At 36.4% G+C, this 25,653-nt stretch overlaps 1 protein-coding gene across 1 annotated transcript in view; it reads left to right on the top strand.

Moving 5' to 3' along the window:
- LOC150083269 (uncharacterized) overlaps nucleotides 1-25,653 on the top strand; it is a 215,629-nt gene that overhangs the window by 95,236 nt on the left and 94,740 nt on the right. The window contains exons 8-10 of the mRNA XM_090377141.1: nucleotides 9,189-9,325; nucleotides 14,221-14,314; nucleotides 18,090-18,248. Coding sequence (XP_090233267.1) covers nucleotides 9,189-9,325; nucleotides 14,221-14,314; nucleotides 18,090-18,248 — 390 coding nt within the window. The remainder of the gene's footprint in view (nucleotides 1-9,188; nucleotides 9,326-14,220; nucleotides 14,315-18,089; nucleotides 18,249-25,653) is intronic.

Genomic DNA, 25,653 nt, shown 5'->3' with positions numbered 1-25,653 from the left:
ACATTAAGCTTGATATACCTTCATCAATATCATAGATAAATATACAAAACAACAATGGGCCCAACACCAAACCCGAGGGATACTACTAATAACATTAGTCCATATAGAGCAGTACCCATTGATCACCACTCTATCTTTTCCCACTCAACCATCCTTTTCTCCATTGTTAGCAACTTGCCTTTAATACCATACTTCTCCAATTTGTACAGTAGACTTCCATGTGCAACAGTATCAAAAGCTTTCCCGAAATCCAAGTACAGTCCATTCCTGTTATTTGGGACATATCGGGACTAGTGTATTTTGGCCCGATTAATTGGCTGCCCCAATTATCCGAAGTTTCACGTAAATAGTTAAAAATACAATGTATCCCCCCCCCCTTTACAATTGGTTCACTGTACAATCAAATCACGTTACAATGAATTCAACATAGTAAAGTACCGTTCACTATATGATGCGCAGTTAGCGCCGGTCATTATGATCACGTTTGTGAATTGAATTTTAACAGAGATTCTAATTAGTGAAAATAGTAGGAATATTATCCACAAGCTATAAAAGCAAAGATATATTAAGCACAAATTTACACTTTATTACCTTACCAATTAAAAAAATTAAATGATACCTGAAAATCGGAAGAATATACGTGATAATCAGAATATTTAATACGTGCTGTAATATGTACATACGAACTAGTTGACATTTCTGTTCACTGACATTTGTGGGTGGGGGTTAAAATTTAAAACAATTAAAAGATAAGCAATCAATAACAAAGAACACGGAACACACAAATTGCAAGTAACACAATATGCGTAAGTGTGAACGGAGTAACGAGTTTCAAAGCTTTAAAAATAGGAATGAAGAGAAGATTCTGAAAATTAATTTTTTTATATGATTGAAGATTTCATGGAAGTGTAAACACATTTCACCATAATAACCCACAGAATTTCAGCTGTCGGTGTTATCGCAAATTCAGTAAGATCGAGTTTACTGTCCGTTTATGATAGATTTCACTAACAGAAAAGCCTAATAAACAAGTGACTGCTAATTGTTTTATGGTCGTGACCTCCAGAATTTCGATCGAACCATATGGTACTGTCGGAGACAATCGTTGGGTAACTCCAGCGCCGCTGTCTCCTGCCCCGATTAAACGGCATGCTGTCCCAATTAAGCGAAGTAAACCCTGGCTATTTTCTTGATTGGTTTCTGTTTTTTAAGATTTACCCCAAATAAACGGCTGCCCCATAAACCGGTCGCCCAAATAACCGGAATCCACTGTATATGATATCAAAATTATTTTCTGCATCCAGTCCTTTGTAATTACATCATAGTATCCAGTCAAATTGATCAGACAAGACTTCCCCTTAACAAACCTATGCTGTGTCTGAATTATTACTGCAGTCTTGTCTAAATGATCCTGCGATGCTTCTTTAATCAGTGACTCCATGTGAAAGTGAGCAAACCCTTATGGCTAAGGGTTTGCTCACTTCCTTTGATGCCTCCTTTAATATAACTGGATAGATCCTATCCACCCCAGATGCCTTTCTTATGTTAACTTCAACAATTTCTCCTCCACTTTGCTCTCAGTTATTACAAAATCATTTAACTCCCTGTTAGAGTTTGATAAACATCTTGGCTGCTGCTCCTTGAATAACTCCCCATGTGTGAATGTAGATGTAAGATACTCATTTAGTTTGGTAGCTATCTGAGAATGATCAGACCATTGGTTTGACTACAGTCAAACCATTGATATCAAGTGAACCAATCTGATTCATCCCCTTACTTTTAGAGTTTATATAAATAAAGACGTCTTTGCTGTTTTTCTTTGCATCCTTTGCCAAAGATTTTTCATAATCTGCTTTTGCTTGCCTAACCTCCTTTGTGACTTGATTTTAGACCTGCTTGTATCTACCATAGGATTCTGTGTCGCCTGACAATTTCTGTGCATCCCATGCATTTTTATTCACTGCCACGAGTCTTATTTCATCTGACATCCATTTGGGCCTGAACCCTAGAGCAGTATTTTTTAGTTGGAACAAAAAGCCTAGTAGCTTACAAAATTGCTTCCTTGAATGCTTCCCATTTAATATTTGCTGTTTGCAGTATCATCAGTTGGTCCTACCGTACAGAACTTAAAAAATCTGAGAACTGCAGTAACCTTTTCGAAAGTAAAAACCCTTCCCTTTATCCCTGATGGTACTGGCATCTTTAAGTAAATCCCACACCAGTACACTGTGATCACTGCCACCTCTGTAAATTCTTAATGCATGAATAATCACTGCTGATAATCAGATCAAGAATGTGGGGAAGGCGAGAGTTTTTTTAAGAAATAGAATAGAGTGGGAAGGTGTTTATTAAAAAATATATATATTTTGAAATATTATGTATTAGTAATGAAAAAAACGTAACAAACATTCAGTTAGGTATAAATTAATGTGACTTTTGCTGATGAACTTCTTGAGCGAGTCTCTCAACATCATGTGAGAATGTCGTAATTAAACATGCTGAGCTTTAAACATGCTCGTATTGTTCAGATGACAGTTTCTTGATTTATTTTTAATATAGTTCATGTTCAAAAATATTTGCTCGCAGAAACACGTCGAACCAAAAACTGAGAGAAGTCCAAACGCAAATATTTTAAAATTTATATATGGGTCCGGTAAGCTACTCCACGCATCAAACACAATTTGGTCTGCATTTTAAACTCATCTATCGCCGTCCATTTGTGTAGAATTTCAAGGGCAGCCTTTTGCCTTTCCAAATTCAATTTCAGTTTTAAGGACATGTGGAATGCATGTCTTGCACTCCACATGTCCTTGATTTTTACGTCCTCTCACGGCATTTCAAATTGTGCTTCATGTGAGCTGTAAAGTAAAAGAACTGCAGTTACATGTTAAAAGAGCTGTATGCGGCTGGCGAGCTGCAGGTTGCCGACTTCTTTTCTTCCTCTTTGTGTATCGGATGCCGAATGATGTTTCCTAAGCAGCCACAAATCGACATATTTTGCTGGATCGAAGCAGGTCAGCAGTGGGCCTACAATTTTTAAGAAACAGTAGTGAAGAAACTGTTTTGTCATCAATGAAGTGCTGGCGATCAGATTCATTTGTGAAAATCCTCGTTCACATTCACTCGATGAAATTGGTATCATACTCATAGCCTCCATCAAATTCTTCAATTCTTCCGAAACCTTATCAATTAGGTATCCCCAAAATCCACGAATTGCATCTCTTTCATTTAACTGTAACCTAATTTACAATTTTTTAACTTCACTTTCATCAAATGCCAACAAATCATGTTTAGAGGGATTAATACCTTCGTTGTCCTTGTTTTCTGTCTCACGTCATCAGTATTGTCACTAGTTAAATTTGAATTTTTTTTTTTTTTTTTTTTTTTTGAAACTCAAAAATGTTGGTGTCATTTGGATATTCAGCTACTGCAGCCATGTAAACAGAGATAGGAAAATTTGCGGAAAAATGTAGATAACGCACTTTCACGAAACGACAGATGATTATTTTTCAAGGTAAAAGAAAATCACCCTCTCCTAATTCTAGAACAGGGCGCGTACAGTTGATTCACAGTGGTGTCCAACCTACGCCCCACGAGGAAAATAACTAAAACAGCATTTTAAATTTTGTTAATTATCAAAAAAATTATCATTAAATGTTTTATTCAGTAAATGTAACTTTGAATTTTTTTGAATATGGCCCCTGTATGGGAAAAGGTTGGACACCACTGCAGTAGAAGGTGGGCCAGAACCCATTGGGAATACATCTTGATTTGCTCACTCTTGACTAGTGCGACTCCTCTATATGTGGGACAGGTGGTCGGATATGTTTTACCAGGTTCCACTAAGTTGAGAATGCTTTAGCTCTCTTAATTCGTGCAGCAGCACTAATTGCCTGAAGGCCAGAAATGCGAACAGTGCGTACCAAGTTAATTCTCTCCTAATCCGTTCGCTATATGAAAATTTTCTTCGCTCAACGGAAACTATTTCAAATGTAACTTCCAAGAGAAATTCAAAATAATTCACTATAAAAGGACTTCGTTAAACAGAGGTACAGCTGAGTAATTAAGAATTATGAAAATGGTTATACAGTTTTATATAGTAAATATCTTAACAACAGACAGTAAAAAATGCAAATTTAGTTAAATAATTTTAAGCTTATTTGAATAGTAGGTAAACATGTGAAAAAAATTTAGGGAATATTACAAATTTTGAAGTGCACTGCATCCAAATGCCGTACCGTTGCATACCGTCCCAAAAAAAGCATTGTACACACACACACACATACAAGTATATATGGCAGAAAAGTCTCAGAGGGAGTTGCAGACCCTCTGAGAAAAGTCTCAGAGGGTCTGCAACCTTATATGTTTCCCATGTGTATGATGTTATTTCTTTGCAGAAAATTCATGGTGTACCAATGATCTTGGCAAATCTGGTTGAATCAGAAAAGTTACAGAAAGAAACTTGAATAACCCTGTAAGTCAAAGGGTAGTCAAAGAATCAATATGGAGGCATTGCTTCATCTCAGATATAAAGAAGTTAATTTTAACAATATTCATGTACAATCCAAGGTACAACTGTACCTTGGATTGTCATGGATGGACTGCTAATTACAAGTCTTTAATCATACAAAGTAAGTCAGTATGATGGCTAATGTTGTTTGTTGTTTGGTTTTTAGGAGCATTAGCAACTAAGGCCATATTGCTCTGGGGATATGCAGTGGTCATTCCCTGACTTTTCCGCATCCTCCGTATTTGGTGGTCACGGGCTCAAATCACGGTCTAATCAAGAAGCGTGTGCTACGCACTGCCTCTCCTGCCCACCTGGCTACGGAGGCGCCTATGTGATGGCTGAGGTGATGTTAAGATGTGTTCTTTAAATCTCCTCAGACACTGCAATGGGAGTGGACAAAAAACATGAAGAATTAGTGCAGGATGAGAAATCCAGTTCACATTCAAGTGATATATTAGATTTGGCATCAATCATGCAAAAAGTTATAAACTTAGTATGGGTCATTCCAACAACGTCCTTCATTACAGTAAGTGGATTCACTGATTGTCATTCATTTGGGGTGGTCTAGGTTTGAATCTTGTCAAACGAAGACTCAGTGTTCTTAAAATTCTGTTCAGTTAAAATTATAGTTAACTGTTTTGAAGCAGGGGTAGGATGTCCTTCTGCAAGTAGTTGCACATTTTTCATATCATCCGCATGTATATTGGCCTGCAAATGCATGCTCGTACAGACAATGATGTATTATAAAATAAAGTACTCAATTTTTTTTATTTGCATTTGAAATATATAAGTGAATGGCAAAAATTAACAAATTACAAATTTCCTGAGTTAACTCTACATTGCATTGAGATAATTTTAAAGCATTTACCAAAGCTAGCTGAGCCAAACTTGTCTCTTTGTATCTGATGCTTTTGAAAGTTTGATCTGGATTCTTCAATTAAAAAAATTATTATTATTATTAGCCGTATGGTGCAAGGAAGCCTGAGGCTTATGCTGCACCAGCCAAAAAAAAATTGAGTTATCCTGAGAGAGAAAGAGAGAAGCAGAAGGGAATCACCAAAAAAAAGAGAAGAATGATATCCAGATCAGGACCCTGGCTGTGCCAAACCCATACTCACCAGATGTGAGAGGGTGCCTCCGTAGCCAGGTGGGAAGGAGCATCAGTGCATAGCACACGCTTCTTGATTAGACCAGGGTTTGAGCCCGTCACCACCAAATACGGAGGATGCGGAAAGGTCAGGGAATGACCACTGCATATCTTGGAGCAATATGGCTTTAGTTGCTAATGCTCCTAAAAAAACCGAAAACCAGGTGTGAGCCCCTGGGGTAAAGAAGGATTTCATCGTCCAGTCTCCAATCTCATCAGAAACAAGACATAGCATTTTGATACCTCTAAACTTTTCTTGGGCTGGGTTGGTTTTGAAAACCACATATATACGAAAAGCCTTAGAAGAATTTCACTGGTGGATATTCCTAGCCAGTACCCTTGTAATGGAAAAAGTAATCAGAAATTGGCTATGAGACTGGGTAAGTACTTTGTATGTATGTCTTTTGCATAGCATAGTGCCACACCTTTTCAATCCAGGTGTATGATAAATTTAGAGGAATTTAAATGCGATATTCTTTGTTTTTTTGATGCTTGGTGGTTCCTGAATATAGGAAATCAAAAGATGAAATCTTTCTTTATTTTTAGTGAATTGTATTCTGTCCCTTATCCTTTCCCACATTGTTGTCATTTTGTGCTGCCTGGTGCTCATCTGATTAGATTGCAGTACTGTCAAAGTAGTATTTTATTATTATTTTTTTAAAATAAACAGTAACATGTCTTTGTTTGCAAATGTAATTTATTTGAAAATCAGTTCAGCACAGGGCAACTTTCTTGATGTGGTGAATTTGGCATCAAATGGGAGAACGTAAAGTTATGCTAAAAGTACTTTTTTAAAATTAAAAAATTAAAATTTTTTTTTTTTTTTTTGCAAGCCATGTTGCTTTAGTTCTATATAAATTTTTACCAAAATGTATCCACAAGTTAATTTCAACACCGATAACTATTGTTGTATTCTAGTTAACTTTTCTATCTGTTCGTCTCTATTCTGTCCTGGAAAGGGAAAGTTGATGTCTTCAAGTTTTGTCAATTGGAGCCAACTTCACTGTTTTTTAATAGCTTGTCCCATTACATTGCTTTGTGAATTAACAATAATGCATTTAGATGAGTGTGTTACTACTTATTTAAACAGTAATTGAAATTTGTAATTTAAGAATAAAAAGTGCAGAAATTTCCTTCTATGGTGAATTCTCACTTTAATAGATCGCAATTTAACAGACCTGAGAAATGACAGCATTCAGTTAACCAGGCTTCTTTTTTGGATATAGTGTGGTAACGTAACTTCAGTCTCTGATAGTATTACCATCAGTTAAAATATTTCCACAATCAAGCAGAGTGCCAAGGAGATCGAGTACCCTTGTAATAGAAAGGAGTATCCTCATAAGGGAATAATCTGAACCACCAGCAAGGTTACTTGAGCTCTACATACCCTAAGTTTTAGTCAATTCCCCCTGCCACTACATGATGGCAAAATTTCAAGCTTCAAACAGTATTTTTTCATAACATTCTTACAGTTTTGATGATTATATGTATTTCTTTCCAGTTTAATAGACAATCAAATTTAGTGAACAGGTCCGACCTGCCTGTAGTTTGTTAAAGTAAGGTTTACTGTATTCCATTCATTTTTATAGTTTGTTATAATAGATAATTTCATCCATTAAATTATTAGAGATGAATTATGTTTCCTATATTTATTTTGCAGAAAAAAGTTTATTGAATTTAAAATAGTCATGATATTAAATTTTTCATTTTTGCCATTATTGGTAAGAGTTTGGATAAGGGCTTAAATTTTAACTTATTTATTATTATTATTTTTTTTCTAATATACAGTGCTTTTTCTAATTTGTTATACATGGCCTATATGTATATTTGGTTACATATTAAAGATTTATTTTATCCTAATTTTCCCAATGTGTCCATGATGGACAAAATTTTTACGTATCTTGTACTTGATCTCAGAGTTTTTTGCAAAAAAAAAAAAAAAAAAAAAAAAAGAGCAATATGGAGCTCATTTATAATTTTTGTTTAGCTTGCATTACAAAACTACAATCAGTACTAAGAAAATTTTATGTTTTTGTGTTAAATTAAAATAAAAGTTAGTTTGTGAAAGGAAATAATTGATTGTATCTCACAGAATTTTTTATATGTGATGCTATCCAAAAGTTCCTGAAATGTATTTATAAAATAAATTAGACTGAACCTGGGTCTTATTCGCCACCATTACTTTAGAAGTAGTCCTCTTGAGAGCGTAAACACCAATCCCAGCACCTCTCCCATGATTTGAATGCGTCCTGAAAGTCCTTTGTCATAGTGTTCAGCACTGCCTGCGATCCGGTTTGGATATACTCTATGCTGTCAAATCTTCACCCTTCAGCTTGATTTTCATTCTTGGGAAGAGGAACAAGTTGCAGGGGACTAAGTCGGGTGAATAAGTGGGGTGGGGAACGATTGCCATGTTGTTGGATGCCAAAAACTGTGCCACAGCGAGAGATGTGTGGGCCAGTGCATTGTCATAATAAAGGGCCCAGTTTTTTGTGTGCCACTTCTCTGGATGTTTCCTCCTGATGGCTTCCCTTAACTGCCTCAGGATGTCACAGTAGAACTTTGCGTTGATGGTCTGGCCAGGAGAGACGAATTTCTTATGGATAATCCCATCAGTGCAGATCAGCATGGACTTCACATTGTTCCTCACTTGTCAGGCTCTCTCTTTGGTTGGGGTAAAAATGGGTTCTTCCACTGGGATGATTGTTGTTTGGTTTCTGGGTTATATCCATATATCCAATTCTTGTCACCTGTGTTGACCATAGAAAGGAAGTATTGATCACTCAGTAACCGTGGCACAAACTTGGCCGCAATCCTTCTCATGTTCAACTCATCTAACAAAATCCACTGACACGTGCCGTACGAAAGTCCTACAATGTCACAAATGTCGTGGATAGTCAGCCTGTGGTCTTCATGGATCGCTGCCTGAATTTTTGCGACATTTTCCGGGGTAGTGCTTGTTGATGGACGCCCAGAGTGATCGTTGTCATAAACTGACATTTGACCATTTTTAAAATGGTTAAACCAGTAGTAGGTCTGCGTCTGGCCTAAAACATTGTCACCAAAATCTTGTTTCAACTTCTTATGGGTGTCTGCTGCTGTATCATTAAGAAGGAAACAAAACTTAATGCAAGCACATTGCTCTCTCACATCAGCCATCGCAACAAATGCAAACTATGCAAAACACACCGCCAAAGGACTGTTCATAAATATTCAATGATTCTATCCAGCTTGATGCCACGTGGCACACTGATTCACAAAGGATGAAAGCAGTGCTATCTACCGCCACAAGTCTGTACTAGATGTAGTTCCCCCGCAACATTCAAATTTCGGAAACATTTGGATAGCACCTCGTATGGCTATTATTGGGCAGTTGGATCCTTCAAGAAAATAGGTATTACATCAAATTGTAACATTTCCATTGGCCTTGTTTTGTCATAAAATATTGTCCTTTCTAGATGAATTGAGATTATTCCACTACATACAAAAACTATTCTGCAGCAATGGTACAACATATAATTAATTTTGTAGGTTGAACGTCTGAAACAAGAATTAAAAGAGAAGAATGAATTGGTTAAGAAATTTCATTGTCATATAAAAGAATATCCTACTAGCAGTACTACTGGTCAGAGTGAGATAATATTAGAACATTGTAAAACAAGCACAAGGTAAACTGATATTTTAATTTTTGCTATATGGGTATGAAATCATTTAGAATGGTCATTTTATATTCACCTGTTTGGGTAATATATTAAGCATAGGCTTATTTACAAAGATGTTTTTAATACCCAAGTAAATTTAGGACTAAGGAACTTTTCAGCTATGAAGGTTTAGGCCATTTTTTTGTCATCAAATATCATCCTTTCCAGATCAATGTGGTAATCAATGGACACTATTCTTCATGGACTAACGTTATTAGGTTGAGCAGATGGGCTGAGAGGTGGCAAATGAAGTTTAACATTGACAAATGTAAAGTACTACACATGGGAAACAGCAATCCCAGAGCAACGTATCAACTCTGTGGTACTACACTGACAGTGGTAGAGAATGAAAGGAACTTGGGGATAGTTGTGCAGGCAGATATGAAGTTCTCTGAGCAGTGCAGACGGGCTGCAAGAGTAGCTCATGGAGTATTGTCAATGATATACAGGAATTTTTCCAGCAGGGATAAGGAGGTGATTATTCCCTTGTATAAGGCAATGGTCAGGCCACACCTCGAGTACTGTATACAGGTCTGGAGGCCTCATTTCAAGAAGGATGTAGAGCTGCTGGAACGAGTACAGAGAAGGGCAACAAGATTAGTGAATGGAACAAAGGGGTGCTCTTACGAAGAAAGGCTTAAGTTTTGTAAATTACAGTGTCTGGAGACTAGGCACCAGCGAGGTGATCTGATAGAGGTGTATAAAGCCTTGAATGGTTTGAGCATGCTCAATGCTGATGGGATTCTTCCTCTAGCTCAGAATAATCACCTGAGAGGGCATAAATTCAAATTGAGGAAAGACAGATGTAGGATAGACGTGTGGAAATTTGCCTTTAGCCAGCGGGTGGTTGAACAGACTTCCATCCCTTGTAGTGGAGGTTGATAGCCTAAATAAGTTTAAGGCTCAGCTGGACAGGTATTTTGAACGAACAGAGGGGTGAAGTGGAAGTGGGTGTTTTTTTTTTTTTTTTTTTGGCTGATGCTGCATAAGCTTGCTTTCTTGCACATCAAATGCCTCTACTAATGTTAATGCTATTAGTGGAATGCCCCCAGGGTTCGGTGTTGGGCCCATTGTTGTTTTGTATATTTATCAATGATATTGATGAAGGTATATCAGGCTTAATGTCAAAGTTTGTAGATGATAAAAGGTTGGCAGGGTTGCTAATGACAGTATGCTACTACAAGAGGATCTACAAAAATTGGGCAGATGGACTGAGAAGTGTCAACTGAAGTTTAACATTAACAAATTCAAAGTACTGCATATGAGTAGAAGTAACCTCAGAGAAACATACCAACTGTGTGGTACTACACTCAGGGTGGTAGAGAATGAAAAAGACCTAGGGGTAATTGTGCAGTCAGATATGGTTTTCTGAGCAGTGCAGATAGGCTGCCAGAGCAGGTCATGGGATGTTGTTAATGATATACAGGAATTTTGCTAGTAGGGAAAAGGAGGTGATTATCCCTTTGTATAAGGCAATGATCAGGCTGTGCCTTGAATACTGTGTACAGGTCTGAAGGCCTCATTTTAAGAAGGATGTGGAGTTGCTTGAACAAGTACAGAGAAGGGCAGCAAGATTGGTGAGGGGAACAAGGGGGGATCATCTTACCAAAAAATACTTAATTTCTGCAAATGGCAGCATCTGTAGACTAGGCACTTGCCTAGGTGATCTGATTGAGGTGTATAAGGTCTTGAATGGTTTGAATGCTGATGGGATTCTTCCTCTTGCTCAGATTACAAACCTAAGAGGCATAAATTCAAATTTAGGAAAGGCAGTTGTAGAATAGATGTGCAGAAATTTGCCTTTAGCTAGCGGGTGGTTGATTGCTGGAAGAAACTTCCATCTGTCGTGGAAGTTGACAACTTAAATAAATTTGAGACTGAACTAGACAAACTTTTGGAGTGATGGATTGGTGAAATGGGGAGGGTTTTTTTTTTTTTTTTTGGGTGATGCTATATAAGTTTGTTTTCTTGCATCATATGCCTCTGCTAATGCTATCCTTGGAGGGGTCTCCCTTCTAATGTTACATGAGTAATCTTGGTTATAATTTGCTAATGTATGCTGCAGCAGCTTCGGACATTATTATTTTATCAGTGGTGTTTAGGGAATATGTTAAATAATCATCTGTGGTTTTCATCAAAAGTATCAGTTGTTAGTTCTACACATATTTAGATTGTAAAGATTTATACGGAACGGACTTCCTGTCATCACTTCTGTAATGAATGCCTTTCTTGGTTTTGTTCTGCTATCCATAATTTAATTTTTACATTTCTGAAATCACACTTTGACTAGGTGATAATTTATTGGCATTTGGAGTAGCATTTTCTCTGATTTTTTTTTTTTTTTTTTTTCCCACTGTTTTTATTGATCATGGCAGTAGCTATCACATTTTTACCTGAAGATTTTTCCCAAATATCTATAAGAATAGGTTGAACAAGTTAAATGTATTTCAGGTTTGCATTAGCAAATGGTAATCATGATTTATACAAAAAAAAAAAAAAAGGCAATCCCCTCCCCCCCTTATTTTATTCTTATAGACCTCATTCTGTAATAATTTTAATTATTTGTCTAGTTCCTCCTGAAATTTATTCAAACTGTCCAGCTCCACAGCAGCAGATGTTAGTTCCAACAATTAACCTGTCCATTACTGAAAGCAAATTTCCACACATCTAACGTGCAACCATCTTCCCTCAATTTAAATTTATAATCCTCTCATGTGTTATCTGATCAAGAGGAAGAATGCCATCAGTATTTAGCTTACTCAAATCAGTCAAAATCACAACGCTTATTCAGATCTCAGAGCTTGAAAAACTGAAGCCTGTCCTCATAGAAGTAACATTTTGTTCCCCACCCCACACTAATCTTTATTTGCACTTCTGTGCACCTGTTCCAACAGATCAACATCCTTCCTAAAATGAGGCTTCCAGACCTGTATGCAGTACTCAAAATGTGGCCTAACCATTGTCTTACACAATGGGTTAATCACTTCCTTATCCCTGCTGGCAAAATTCCTGTATATCATTAATCAGCCTATCTGCACTACTCTGAAAACTTTGTCTGTCTGCAAAATTATCCCCAGATCTTTTTTGTTCTCCTCTACCACAGAGTTGTGCTGCAGAGTTGGTATGCTTTCTTGCTACCCATATTTGTAAACTTTAAACTTCAGTTGCCACTTCTCAATTATCACGATCTAGAAAAATTAGGCAGAGGGCTGAGGCCCATCTGCCTAATTTTTCTAGCTCTTGTTGCAGTAACACACCTTGATTACTGTTACTAATCCCCCCTGCCAACCTTTTGTATCATCTGCATATTTAGACATTAAGCCTGATATGTCTTCATCAATATAATTAATAAATGTAAAAAACAATAATGGACACCCACTGAACCCTGTGGGACTCCACTAATAACAATAGTTCCAGGAAGCGCAGTGCCTATTGATAACCACTGTTTGTCATTTCCATTTGACCATCTTTTTATCCATAGCAGTAATTTGTCCCAATGCTGCCATTGGAAGTGTCGAAAGCTGCTCTGTAATCAAAGATATGATGTCAAAATTATTTTTTGCATTTACTTTGTTACTGCCCCATAATATTCAATAAGATTTGGTTAGACAAGATCACCCCTTAAGGAATGCATTCTGTGACATCTGTATAACTGCATTCTTGGCTACAAGGTCTTGCATTACTTCTTTAACCAGTGACCCATTATTTTTCCTGGAGCAGAAGTCAGTTTTACAGATCCGTGATTACATACCTAACCCTTTGATCCCTTTTGTCAATTGGGGATACATTCACACATCTCCAGCCCATAAGGACCTCACCTGAATCCAAGGATGTTCTCATAATTATGACTGAAGATTGCTGACCTCCTTTGCTACCTCTCTCAATATAATTGGCTGAATTTCATCTGCTCCAGCTACGTTATTTATGTGTAGCTTCAGCAATTTCTCTTCCATATTTCTTAGTTATCACAAAATAATTTAGATCTGTATAATTTGGCATAAAATGCAGCCATTATCCACCCACTGCAGGATGGAAACCTCCTCAACAATTCATGCTGAGGGAAATGGACCATAATCTGCCACGCTGGTCCAGTGCGGGTTGGCAGATCGACCGTATTCAGCAGTCAGGGACTTGAACCCCGGTCTACTCAAAGAGCGTGTGCTACTGCACTCCCGCTCCTGACCACTTGGCTACGGAGGTCGTTTGGCATACGCATCCCTAAAAAGTTTCTCATGTGTAAATGTAGATGCAAAATACCAATTCATTTTGTCAGCAACCTGAACAGGATCATCGACCTTTTTCATTCATATCCAGTGAACCAATGTGATTCATCCCTTAAAAATATAATAGAAAATGTACCCTTTGTATTATGGTTATCAATATTTTGATTTGATTTTTAAAGATTATTTAAATGTACTGCATATCTTAAAAATATTGTCAAGGGCTGCTGTTACATTTATATTAGGATAAGGCTCAATTTTTTTTTATCATGGTATTAAATTTTTAACTATGTTATTAATAATCTGCGTAGATTGCAGTTATGTTAATTGTGAATTTCATCCATACTCTTTATTGTTATCAAGTGCAATATTTGTTCTAGATAATGCCATCATTCTTATGAAAGTGGCATTTTTATAATATAATAAAATATTGTTTTTGAAATGTAATTGCTTAAATGCAAATAGTGCTTTATAATCATATGAAGTTAGCATTTTTTAAATTGTATACACATTCTTTCTTCTTTGTAAAACATTGATTTAGAGAAAAGACTTTTCTGTAGACTGGTATGATTCTTTATTTGACCTGCGGTAAAAGTTTAAACCGAATTAGCTTCGTGTTTTAAATTTTATTTATTTTCCTAGTTCTCTTCAAGATACTTGGAATTTACTGTCTTCAAGTAACTCTAAAGAACAAGTAGAAAATGCAAATAATGTCAAGAAAGCAACTTTAGATGAGGTCAGTTAATTGGCTGTTAAAGTTTTCTAATTATTTTGGCAGTAAAATACAGTAAGTCAAATGGATTTTATACACATAAAAGTAATGTTTATCAGCAGTGTCCTCTAATATTTTTTTTTTTTTTTAAAGCAAAAGTGAATTAAGAACTACAGCTTTTAATTCAGTTTGGTCAAGTGAGTGATATCTGTGTACTTTTCAATATGGATTCTTCTTTATTACTCTAAATTTATAAGTGTAAGTGTTAGTCGGTCATCAATAAGAGATTCCTGTTTGTGTTTTTATGAGTTTAGGCTTCCTTAAAATACAGGGTATCCATGAATTATCCTTACAAATAAAATAAATTTTTTTTTTTTTTTTTTTTGTGCTCTTTGCATTTGTACACTTCTATATGAGTTCTGTTTATTACCTCTAATCTGTGTCATTGACAGTGGCATCAGTTATCCTCTTTATGACCTTACAAATCTCACAGATTTTCATTTTATAAACTAGCTGTATCTTTAACATGATACCACAAAAACAAAAAATATAGAAGATTGTGGATTTGTATATTCTGGAAATTGTTCCAGAATATAAATTAACCAGATCATAGTGCTCCAGCCCATTGAAAGATAACATGGAGTTGAATGTCTGCTACTTATATAAGCCATTCCAAAATATTAAGGTGGTTGTTCATTAAGCCATACCAAATGCTTTGTTTGAGACTGTTGCATTGAATTTCTGAAGTGGGAAGAGGTTTTCCAGGTGCCAAGAAATGCAAGTGCAGTGTTTGTTCGTGTTCCACAAACATGAAACATTATTCATTTGAGAAATAACCATTCAAAAAATCTTTCATTGTTATCTACAGGTATCATATCTTCTACAAATTTGCATTAGTGTTTATTGTCACATTTTATCAAATGCAGTGTCTACAACTACAAGTGTTTGTGTAATATCTAATGCATTCAGGAAGTAGACTTGCTAACTATTATTCAAGGAGTAATGCAGTTATGTCAATGTGGAGAGTGATGCAACTGCCATTTGCCTGAAAAGAAATTAAAAAAAAAAAAAAAAAAATTCCTCTATTTTACGTACTATAAATCTCAATCATTCATGGTTGTAAAGATAGTTTATGATCATCCTTTTCATCATTAGATATTAATATATTGTATTATCAAGTTACTCTGAAATATATTTGTCAATGATACAGTTAACAATACAGTTAATGATTTGTTAACGATACAGTTTAAGTTATTGTAACCTAAAAAAATACTTTCAAATGGAATGGCTATTCAGTACTACTGTTAATAAGACTGCTTTATTACACAATTCAATGTTCAAGATCATTTAGCATTTTAGCACTAGTTGAGACATTCGATGCAAGAAAGCAAGCTTATGCAGTATCAGCCAAATCCTCCCATTTCACCCATCCATAATATATTCCCTGTCTCCTTGACAATGGAGTCAACAACAATAACTAGTTCCTGTGGGACCAGCGCATTCTCACTTGGAGTTTGATGCTGTGTTGCCTGATGCACAGGAGTGAGCTCTCACATTGAGTTGGGCAGTTGAGAGCTTTATGGGCTCCTCATATTAATTTCACTGAGGGCATTTGCCCTACACCCCAAACTCTCAGACTCCCATCTGAACGCTGAGTTGGTGCCTAATTTCTTGACACTCTAGGCACTTAGCACACACAAAGACATTCTCCTTGACTAGATCATGTCCTGTTCCAGGAAGGTACGCAAACATTTCACATTTTGCACATTTCTTGAGACTGTGATGCATTGGAGAATCACCTGCTTCATTTCTCCCACAAGCCTCAGCAATCCCGTTAATCTGTGCACGTTTTTTCACAGCTCTAGTCTGAGTCATGATTTCCGTTTAAATACAATTTAATTAACAATGAAATTTAATAAGATTAATAAATTTTATTGATTAATTGATAATACTATACTAAGCTGACAGATTCCTAATACAGTGCTACGTATTATGCTATCTAGTTTTACGTTATATCTTACGCTATCAGTTTGAGATATACATTACGCTATTTCGTATTGATCTAGTATACTACAATGGTGGGAAGTTCAACAATATTGGCGGCGACACTGGTACGAGCGGCGAGTCGTAACTTACAAAATTCACTAGTTAAATTTAAAAAATAAGTTAACGAACACTATTGAGCCTATTTAATATCTTTGTAAAACACGATGCAATTTGTTAATTAACGAAGAATACGGTAAAAATATCAAAACTACTTAACTGTTTTCAGCAGCTTAAAATCCACTGTCCGTTCACTTCTGTGACCCCAGTGCCCTATTCATCCTGAGTTGATCTGCATACAGCAATTACTTCAACATATCATAACTATCTTTATTAAATCTTCCAGGAGGTGGGGGAATAACTTATTTATTTTGTACCAAGCTAAATAAGCATTTGATACACTTCGCTAATTTTTAAACCATAATGGTTTAAGAATTATTTAGGAATATTTCGTATTGGAAAAGCAATGACTACTTCGTGACTTAAACAATATGAAAGTTTCAGAGGAGCATATTATGTTTTACAAATTTAATGAAACTCTAGGCCATTTCTCAGTCTAGAAGAGGCCGCTATGAAAAACTTTAATTTTAGGTTTGTCAATAAACACACAAAAATTATTCCATCTTACCATTTCAAAAAAGAAGGTTTTCTTCCTAATTTCCCTAGAAGCTTGGGAATATATTTTGATGAAAAATTTCTCTTTAATACACATCTCCAAAAACTTAACTTCTCTTAAAAAAAAAAAAAAAAAAGATAACTTAGCTATTATCCTAAAACTTCTTATGTCAAATGTAATGTATTTTTAAAAAATGGATCTGAAAAAAAAAAAAAAAATATATATATATATATATATCACATCTGATGTCTGTTGCCAGCAGCTGGACCATTTTAGTGCTGCATTGTGACCAAAACATCCTTCTTTGATCTGTTGATAGCATGTTTTGTTTCATCAGAACAAACAATGCACACCCTCTTGCCACTTGGATTACAGTTTCTAGAATCAAGGTGTTTGGTTAAAAATGCCACACCTAGAGTATGTCTGAGACCTTACACCATTAGATGACCATTTATTCTGAAGTTGAATGCTATTTTGATGGGAAAAAACATGCAAGTTTCAAGGCACTCAAAACTGAACCAAAAAAAAAAAAAAAAAAAAATTATAATTGGGAAATAGGAAATCTTAGGTGATGAGAGGTTGTAAAGAATGATGGAAAATATATAACTGATTATGGAATTGTTTACATTTTGAAAAAAAGTGTACAAAGTGGACATTTATGGGATGACCTCATACACTCCAGATTTCTTGGGGACTTGTTTTCTGGCCAAACCTTTCAGCTAATTTACCCATATACACTGAATTTCTGGAAGGAATGCCTGCCCATGACATAAACCATCTTGCAAACCATAATGACTATGCCCATTTTTATAATTCTGTATGTGTGTATGGGCCCTCAGAGAGTCAGGTTTACCACCATGTTTGCCTTCCTGTGGACAAGTCTTCTAGCTAACTGTAGTGTCTGTAGACCATCTTGAGTATAAAAATTTTTAAGAGTTTTAATATATAAGAGTGTATGCTAGACATAAAAGTTCTTAAATTTTTTCCACGTTATTGAGCATAAAATCATGATAATTACTGTAGTTACTAATTTGTTGAATAATTCACATTGGAAATTATTCTGTATGGATCCTGAAAATAAAAATTGATAATTTTAAGATTTTTTTTATGTACTGATTAATTGTTTCCTAAATTTTTTAGGATTTGTTACTAAAGGATTATGATGAGAAAGTCATTAAGTTAAAGGATTCAGAAGGAAAAATTCAAGAGCTGGAGCAAGAAAAGTTGCATTTATTGACCACTGTTGAGAATCAAACTAAAGAAGTGACAGTTCTCAACGAGAGAATACAGTTTCTTAAAGTGAGTAAAAATGGTGACTTTCGTGAGGCTGAATATGTTCTGTAAATCTTTACAAGGTTTCATAAAATAGATCTCTCTCTCTCTCTCTCCTTTTTTTTTTTTTTTTTGAGCACTATTATTTGATATTCTCTTGAACTGAAATGCACATGGGCCAGTAGTAGTCCAAAGCTGAGATTCTGCTTAGGAATAAATCTTTGTTTTGACCTTCCAAGCCAGTACCACATTTTTGTTACTCCAAAATTTCCCCTCCCAAATTGAACAATTTTTAAAAGAAGCAGAATTCAATAAGGAGAGAGAGAGAGAGAGAGAGAGAGAGAGAGAGAGAGAGAGAGAGAGAGAGAGAGAGAGAGAGAGAGAGAGAGATTGTCAGGTCTTGTGAATAAGATGATTGTTTGAATTGATTTATAAGCATCTGTTATTGCTACACAGTACTATTTGGAGACTTTGTAAGAATACCTTTGGTTTATTGGGTTATTCAGTTTAGTCGCATTTTTATGGAGACAAAATTTAATTTCTAGTATGAACTCTTTTCATGTATTATAGAAAAATTAACTAATTATCATGAAAAAAATGAAGCAAATTAATGCTACAATTAGAGTAATACTTGGCAAAATGTAATTCAGCTACCTGAATCCCTTAAAATCATAACAATAAGAAAAAGACAAAGCAATGCTTGCCCTGAACAGTGCAGATCCATTACTCCTGCCCAAGGAGAAGTACACTCGCACCAACCAAACTATGAATGTTACTTTCATAATAAATAAGTGAAATTAGATAAAGACGGAGAACTTACCAAATACAAATATGTAACTTACTATTGAAAACTAAATCGAATGCTGTTTTTTCCTGTTAATTCGATATTAGATTATTCAAAATGTGATGTATATCGAAGTCACTACATTCTTCGACCAGCAATGGAATTCGTCAGAGTTGGGTTCTGCAACTTGTGAATAGCAGTCTTTTCGAATTTCTAATTTGAAAAGGCTGCTAAAATCAACTACATGCAAACATTGTTATAATGAGATTGAATGGAGCTGCAATGAAAATCTGTTATTTTTTAATTTTTGAAGACTAAACACACAAGGCATAATATGTTATGGGTTGAGATTAACTATATAATATTGGTGTAAATACACCATAGTTTACCCATAAGCAGTGTAACAGCATCGTTTGATTATATCTCATATTTGATTGATTACATTGTTTGATTATATCTCATATTTGATTGATTACATTGTTTGATTACATCTCATATACCTTCACAATGAGATACTAGGTATTGCACCCATTCAAATAAATAATGCTTCTCTAGTAGAGGAGACTACTGTTATTTATTCTCAGTGGGCACCATCACCCCAGACACATTTTGGAGTCTGGGTGGTCTGCCCGCCCACCGATGAGTGAGCCAACAAGCTCCGAACCGTGTCTGGGTGGTCGTGCCCACTGAGAAGAAGTGTTATTTATACCTGGTATTTCGTTGTGAAGGTAGCCACAATATGAGATATAATCAAATGATGCCTTTACACTACTTATGTAGTTAAATTTATGTGTAAACTATGGTGTATTTACACCAATATTATGCCTTGTGCATTTAGTCTTCAAAATATTATCATTCTGTTCACCATTTAGCATCTCTCATATTGTGGAATAAACTTGGCAACTGTGATGCCCGCCCACCAATAATAAGCCAACAAGCTTCGAAACGTGTCTGGGTGCTGGAGCCCACTGAGAATAAATAAAAGTAGTCTCCTCTATTAGACAAGAGTTATTTATTTGAAATAGTGCAATACCTGGTATCTCGTTGTGAAGGTAGCCACAATATGAGATATAATCAAATGATGCCGTTACACTACTTATGTAGTTAAATTTATGGGTAAACTATGGTGTATTTACACCAATATTATATAGTTATTTTTTATGTAATTTTATAGGCAGTATGCTTATTCGATAAATCCCTTTCCTTTTTATTTATTGAAGGGTTAGCTACATTCAATAAATGAATGGGACAGAATTTTAACAGAAAGAACATCAATGGCAGATGAACTAGTTATCTGCCATTGATGTTCTTTCTTCTGTCATGTCTGCTTTGGCTCTGTTTTACCTAATGACCCCTGTTTTACCTAAAAAAAAATTTCAAAGCATTGTGTAACTTTATTTTTGATTGCAACTCTTTTACTTGTGAAAGTCTGGCATACTTCATTCGTGCTGTCGAATGATGGTTTCCCTCAGTAACCATTACAGCAATGTTTCATGACAAATTTTTGCATCCCACTGTTTGATGGTAATGGCAAACTGATGTGTAAGATTTTTACCAGCTGAGGCTTATTCCAAAATTAGCCCCAGCTTGTAAAAATTGAATAAAAAATAAGAAAGTATCTGACTTTTATGTTTGTTCCTGTATGTAGGGTCCTCTTCAGCCACTGTTAAAAATTTCTGAGCAGTAAATGCCTGTTTAATTGTGATTGGAGCTGTTTTATGTGATACATTTGGCATGTTTCATTCCTACTATTGGAACTAGTTATCCTTCCATATGCATTGTGGCTGTGTCTTGTGGCAAATTTGTGGAGCCCACTGCACTCATCAGCAGTGCCAAATTTTTATCAACAAATCACTTTTGGTTTAGCTTTATTCCTATGCTTAAAGTTATCTCCTTGTGCTATTGTGAAAAAATACTAAATGGTATGTGAGTCTGCCATTGCAACAAGAGGTGGTTTTATCCAGGAAGTTAATGTGCTTTCCTGTGGCTGATAAAACTGCATTGTCATGGCCAACAGCAAAACACCAGGCATTAAAAAAAAAAGTAAATAAAAAAAATTAAAGGGAAAAAGAAAAGAAAACCAACAAACAGCAAGAAAAAAAACGAATTTATTGTGTAAATGAATTTTTTATCCCCTTGAGTATCTTTTGCAAAAAATGTGATTCTAATCACTTTCAGAATATTTTCTCAAATCATCACTAAAAGCAAAAAAAAAAAAAAAAAAAACAGAAGTTGTTTAATGAATTTGTTCCCTGGTTCTAGTCGACCTATCCCTATTATAAAAAAATGTTTTCCATTTCCTTGACATAGGATATCCCAGTAAAACTGAATCCTCTTGAACCAGAACAATATACACTTTACTGTTCTCCTCTGGGGCAAGAATCAGGAATGCATTACTTGGCAATTTACTAGAGAGTCCCCCATTTATATCTCTAGAGCAAGCACCTATTTTCAGTTTAAGGTTGTTATATTCTGGTAGGTAAGTGAACAAGTTTTGTAAGGTCATTATTACTTACAAAAGCCCTTGAATTGTGGCCAACTTGGTTCACATAACTAGAAAATTGAAGCCAGCTGAAGTAATGAACATTAAAATCATCAAGAAAAATTGCTTCACTATTACAAAAGTTGGATTAGAGAAGGTAGAGTTTCAAAGAAATAAACTCAAACAATTCCAAGTGATTAGTAGAGTTATGAGAACAATAGGCAGCTGCTAACAAGGAATATCAGAGCAGATGTATGCACAAGTACCACCTTTGAAAGGAAAGGAATCACAGAGCAAATAATTAGGAGAACTGACAACTGAGATTCTTTCAGAAAAAGGTATTTTATAGACCAATGATTGTGAAGAGCATGATTTGAGCCTTTACATGCAGATAAAATGGGCAAACAAATGTGAACTTATGGGTGATTTCCTGTTTTCCAAGCAGATTTGAATGTTTTATGGGTGATTTCTTGTTTTCTAAGCCATGGGAGGGAGACTCACACTGGAGAAAAATTTTTTTAAATAAACTAGATGATTATTATTTGTGTCAACATTTTGGAGAAAATATTAGGGGTAAGACTCTCTAGATCTGATCATTACCATGAGCCAGATGATATCATAGAATTGACAATACAACAACCATTAGCAGGAAGTGGTGATGAGAGAGTTTGAAGATGAAGAATGAGGTCGTAGTTGTTAAAGGTAATGGCATGAGTTTTAATTTCAGGTAAGGGGGCTACAGCAGGTTAAGATAGTATACAACCTCTGTCAAATGAGCAGTAAGCACAGATAGTATGACAACATTAGAACAAAGGAATATCTTTAAAGCAATAGTCAAAACTAGCTAGAAATACATACACTGTGCTGCCACTTTATTAGGTACACCTACCTAGTAGCGTGTTGAGCCTCCCTTAGCCTTCAAAACAGCCTGAATTGGTCTAGGCATGGATTGAACAAGATGCTGAAAATGTTGCGCAGAAATGGAGTACCATGCAGACGTGAGTGTGTCACGCAGTTCCTTGAGATTCAACAGGTGTAGGCCTGCAGCGAACAGCCCTTTCCAGCTCATCAAAAAGATGTTCAATTGGATTGAGATTCGCGGACAGAGCGGGACACTGCAGCAAAGAAAAGTCAATTGTCATGTTCCTGGAACCATTCCTTAGTGATTTGGGCTTTGTGCACCAGCGCATTATCCTGCTAGAAGTAACCATTTGACTGAGGATAAACTGGCAACGTGAACGGATGCACTTGGTCAGCAATGATGGGCATTGAGGTACAATGTGGCATTCAGACGTGAATCTATGGGTATCAATGGACCCAACGTGTGCCAAGAAAACATTCCCCACACCATAACACTGCCCCAGCCACCTTGCACAGTAGTCGTTAGACCTGACAGGTCCATAGATTCATGTTGTTTTCACCAAATTCTGAGCCTTCCATCAACATGGTGCACCAGGAACTTTGACTCGTTAGAACAAGCAACTGTTTTGCAATCCTCGATAGTCCAGTGCTGGTGTTTCTGTGGTCACAGGAGGCATGCTCTTTTGTTCTTCATTGATAACAAAGGTACACAATGTGGCGGTCGGCTGTTGTAGCCCATTCGCGACAAAGTGCGACTAGGGGTCTGTTGCGATATTTTGTTCTGCGCACCAAGGTTGTATTCTGATGTGATGTGCGAAATTGTGGCCGTTCTGTTTGCTTGCACAATTCTAGCCATCCACCTCTGAACTCTCTCATCAACAAGCAATTTTCTTCCACAGGAGTGCCATTGAGAGGATTTTTTCTGTTCATTGTACCATTCTTGATAAACCCTTGAAACTGGTGTGTGGAAAGTTCAGGAGAGCTGCTTTGTCCAGCACGTCTTGCACCTACTACCATGCCACATTCGAAGTCCGTTAGATCACTCCTTTTCCCCATTTTTGCTAAGGTTTGTACGCATAACTGATACTAGAAAGGTTGTTCTGCTGCATTTATATCCACAACTGTGGTCATGTGACTTGCAACGTTGTGGGACAAACCATTTGTGTGCACAGCAGGAGTGTACCTAATAAAGTGGCAGCACAGTGTATATACCATTAAGGAAATACAGCATAGAGAAGATGGTGAGATTGATGAATGCAGAGATAGCCATTCTTTTTCTGCTCTATCATTCTGATAGGGCAGAAAAGGGAGCAAGTGAAAGTTACAGAGCAATGAAAATTAGTGATGCCTGTAACAGCTACAAGTTGATTTGTAATTCTGCCACAGAAAAGGTTAGGTTGGCAAAGACTATGAGACTATTATGTTGACAAAGAGTATGAGAAATCACTAAGAGAAAAAAAAGTTTTTTGTGTACTAGAGGCAGTTGAAAAGTTAGTGGCTTGAATATGAAGGGTTTATTTGAGGTGATAATATTACTTTAAATGTAGTCCTTTTTGTAGTCAATGCACTTTTGCCACCAATGCTTCAAACCACTGATTCTGTTTGCAAAGAAAGTTTTTTTTTTTTTTTTTCTCTCTCTCTCTTTGGCCTTCTGGAATGCAACTACTGCAGCAGCGATATCACTGTTGATGGGAAAATGTATGCCGGGCAATTATTTTTTCAAAATAGGAAATAGATGAAAGTCTGATGGTGCAGAGAAATTGTGATTATGGAGGATAGTCCAGTTTTGAAATTAATAATAATAATTTCAAAACTGCAGCCATAGCAGTGACAGACTTGTGAGCAGAGACAGTGTCCTGGTGGAACAAGTCTACTCTGCTGAGTTTTCCTTAGCATTTGCCTTTGATGTTTTCATGCAAATGCCTCATGAGGTCTGCATAATGTGCCCCTGTAACTGTCTAACCTTTCTGAAGGTAATCCACTAGTAACATTGCTCCTGATAAGGTGATGCTATCACCTTATCACGAGGAACCAACTTGATTTTCTTTGGATGGGGGGGGGGTCTTAAGAGCATTATTTCCAGTGTTTGGACTGCTCCTTTATCTATCAACTTCTACAACGACAGATGGAAGTTTGTTCCAGCAATGACCCACACCTAAAGGCAAACTTCTGCACATCATCCATAGTCATAAATAAACCTTGCAAGAAAATTTACTGAATTTGCTTGAAAATGATGCAAATGTTGATTTGACTCTTATGCATTTTTGAACTGCTGTCAACAACTTGGACTGACCCATCATGCTTAGCTTCAGGTGTGATGCCCAAGGCATTGCTTGCAATTTACCAAATTGTTACTCAATCACTGATCACCAGATCATGCACACTGTTAATTTCTGTAGTAATGGATGTCGCAGGTCTTTTAGCATTAGCACATGACGCAAGAAAGCCAGCTTATATAGCATCAGCCAGAAACACACACACAAACACCCTTCTCATTTGGCCCATCCACGCACTGCAAATGTTTGTCTATTTCTGCCTTGAATCTATTTAAGCTATCAACTTCTACAGCAACAGATGGAACTTTGTTCCAGCAATGAACCACACTGCTAAAGGCAAACTTCCGCACATCTATCCTACAACTGACTTTCCTCAATTTGAATTTATGCCCTCTCAGGTGATTATTCTGACAAGAGGAAGAATCCCATCAGCATTGAACATGCTCAAACCATTCAAGGCTTTATACACCTCAATCAGATCACCTTGCAGGTGCCTAGTCTCCAGACACTGTAATTTGCAAAACTTAAGCCTTTCTTCGTAAGAGCAACCCTTTGTTCCATTCACTAATCTTGTTGCCCTTCTCTGTACTCGTTACAACAGCTCTACATCCTTCTTAAAATAGGCCTCCAGACCTGTATACAGTACTCAAGGTGTGGCCTGACCATTGCCTTATACAAAGGGATAACACCTCCTTATCCCTGCTAGAAAAATTCCTGTATATCATTGACAAGATGCCATGAGCTACTCTTGCAGACCGTCTGCACTACTCAGAAAACTTCATACCTGCCTGCACAATTATCCCCAGGTCCTTTTCACTCTCTACCACTGTCAGTGTAGTACCACACTGTTGATACGTTACTCAGGGGTTACTGTCTCCCATATGCAGTACTTTACATTTGTCAATGTTAAACTTCAGTTGCCACCTCTCAGCCCATCTGCTCAACTTTTCTAGATCCTGTTGCAGCAGCGTACTGTCATTAGTGTCATTAACAACTCTGCCGACCTTCGTATTGTCTGCAGACTTGGAC

This window comes from Mastigoproctus giganteus, chromosome 7 (genome assembly GCF_048544385.1).
Source record: "Mastigoproctus giganteus isolate SK-2022 chromosome 7, ASM4854438v1, whole genome shotgun sequence".
Taxonomy (NCBI): domain Eukaryota; kingdom Metazoa; phylum Arthropoda; class Arachnida; order Uropygi; family Thelyphonidae; genus Mastigoproctus; species Mastigoproctus giganteus.
The sequence above is the reverse complement of the archived record's forward strand: the minus strand, read 5'-3'. Positions and strand labels throughout refer to the sequence as shown.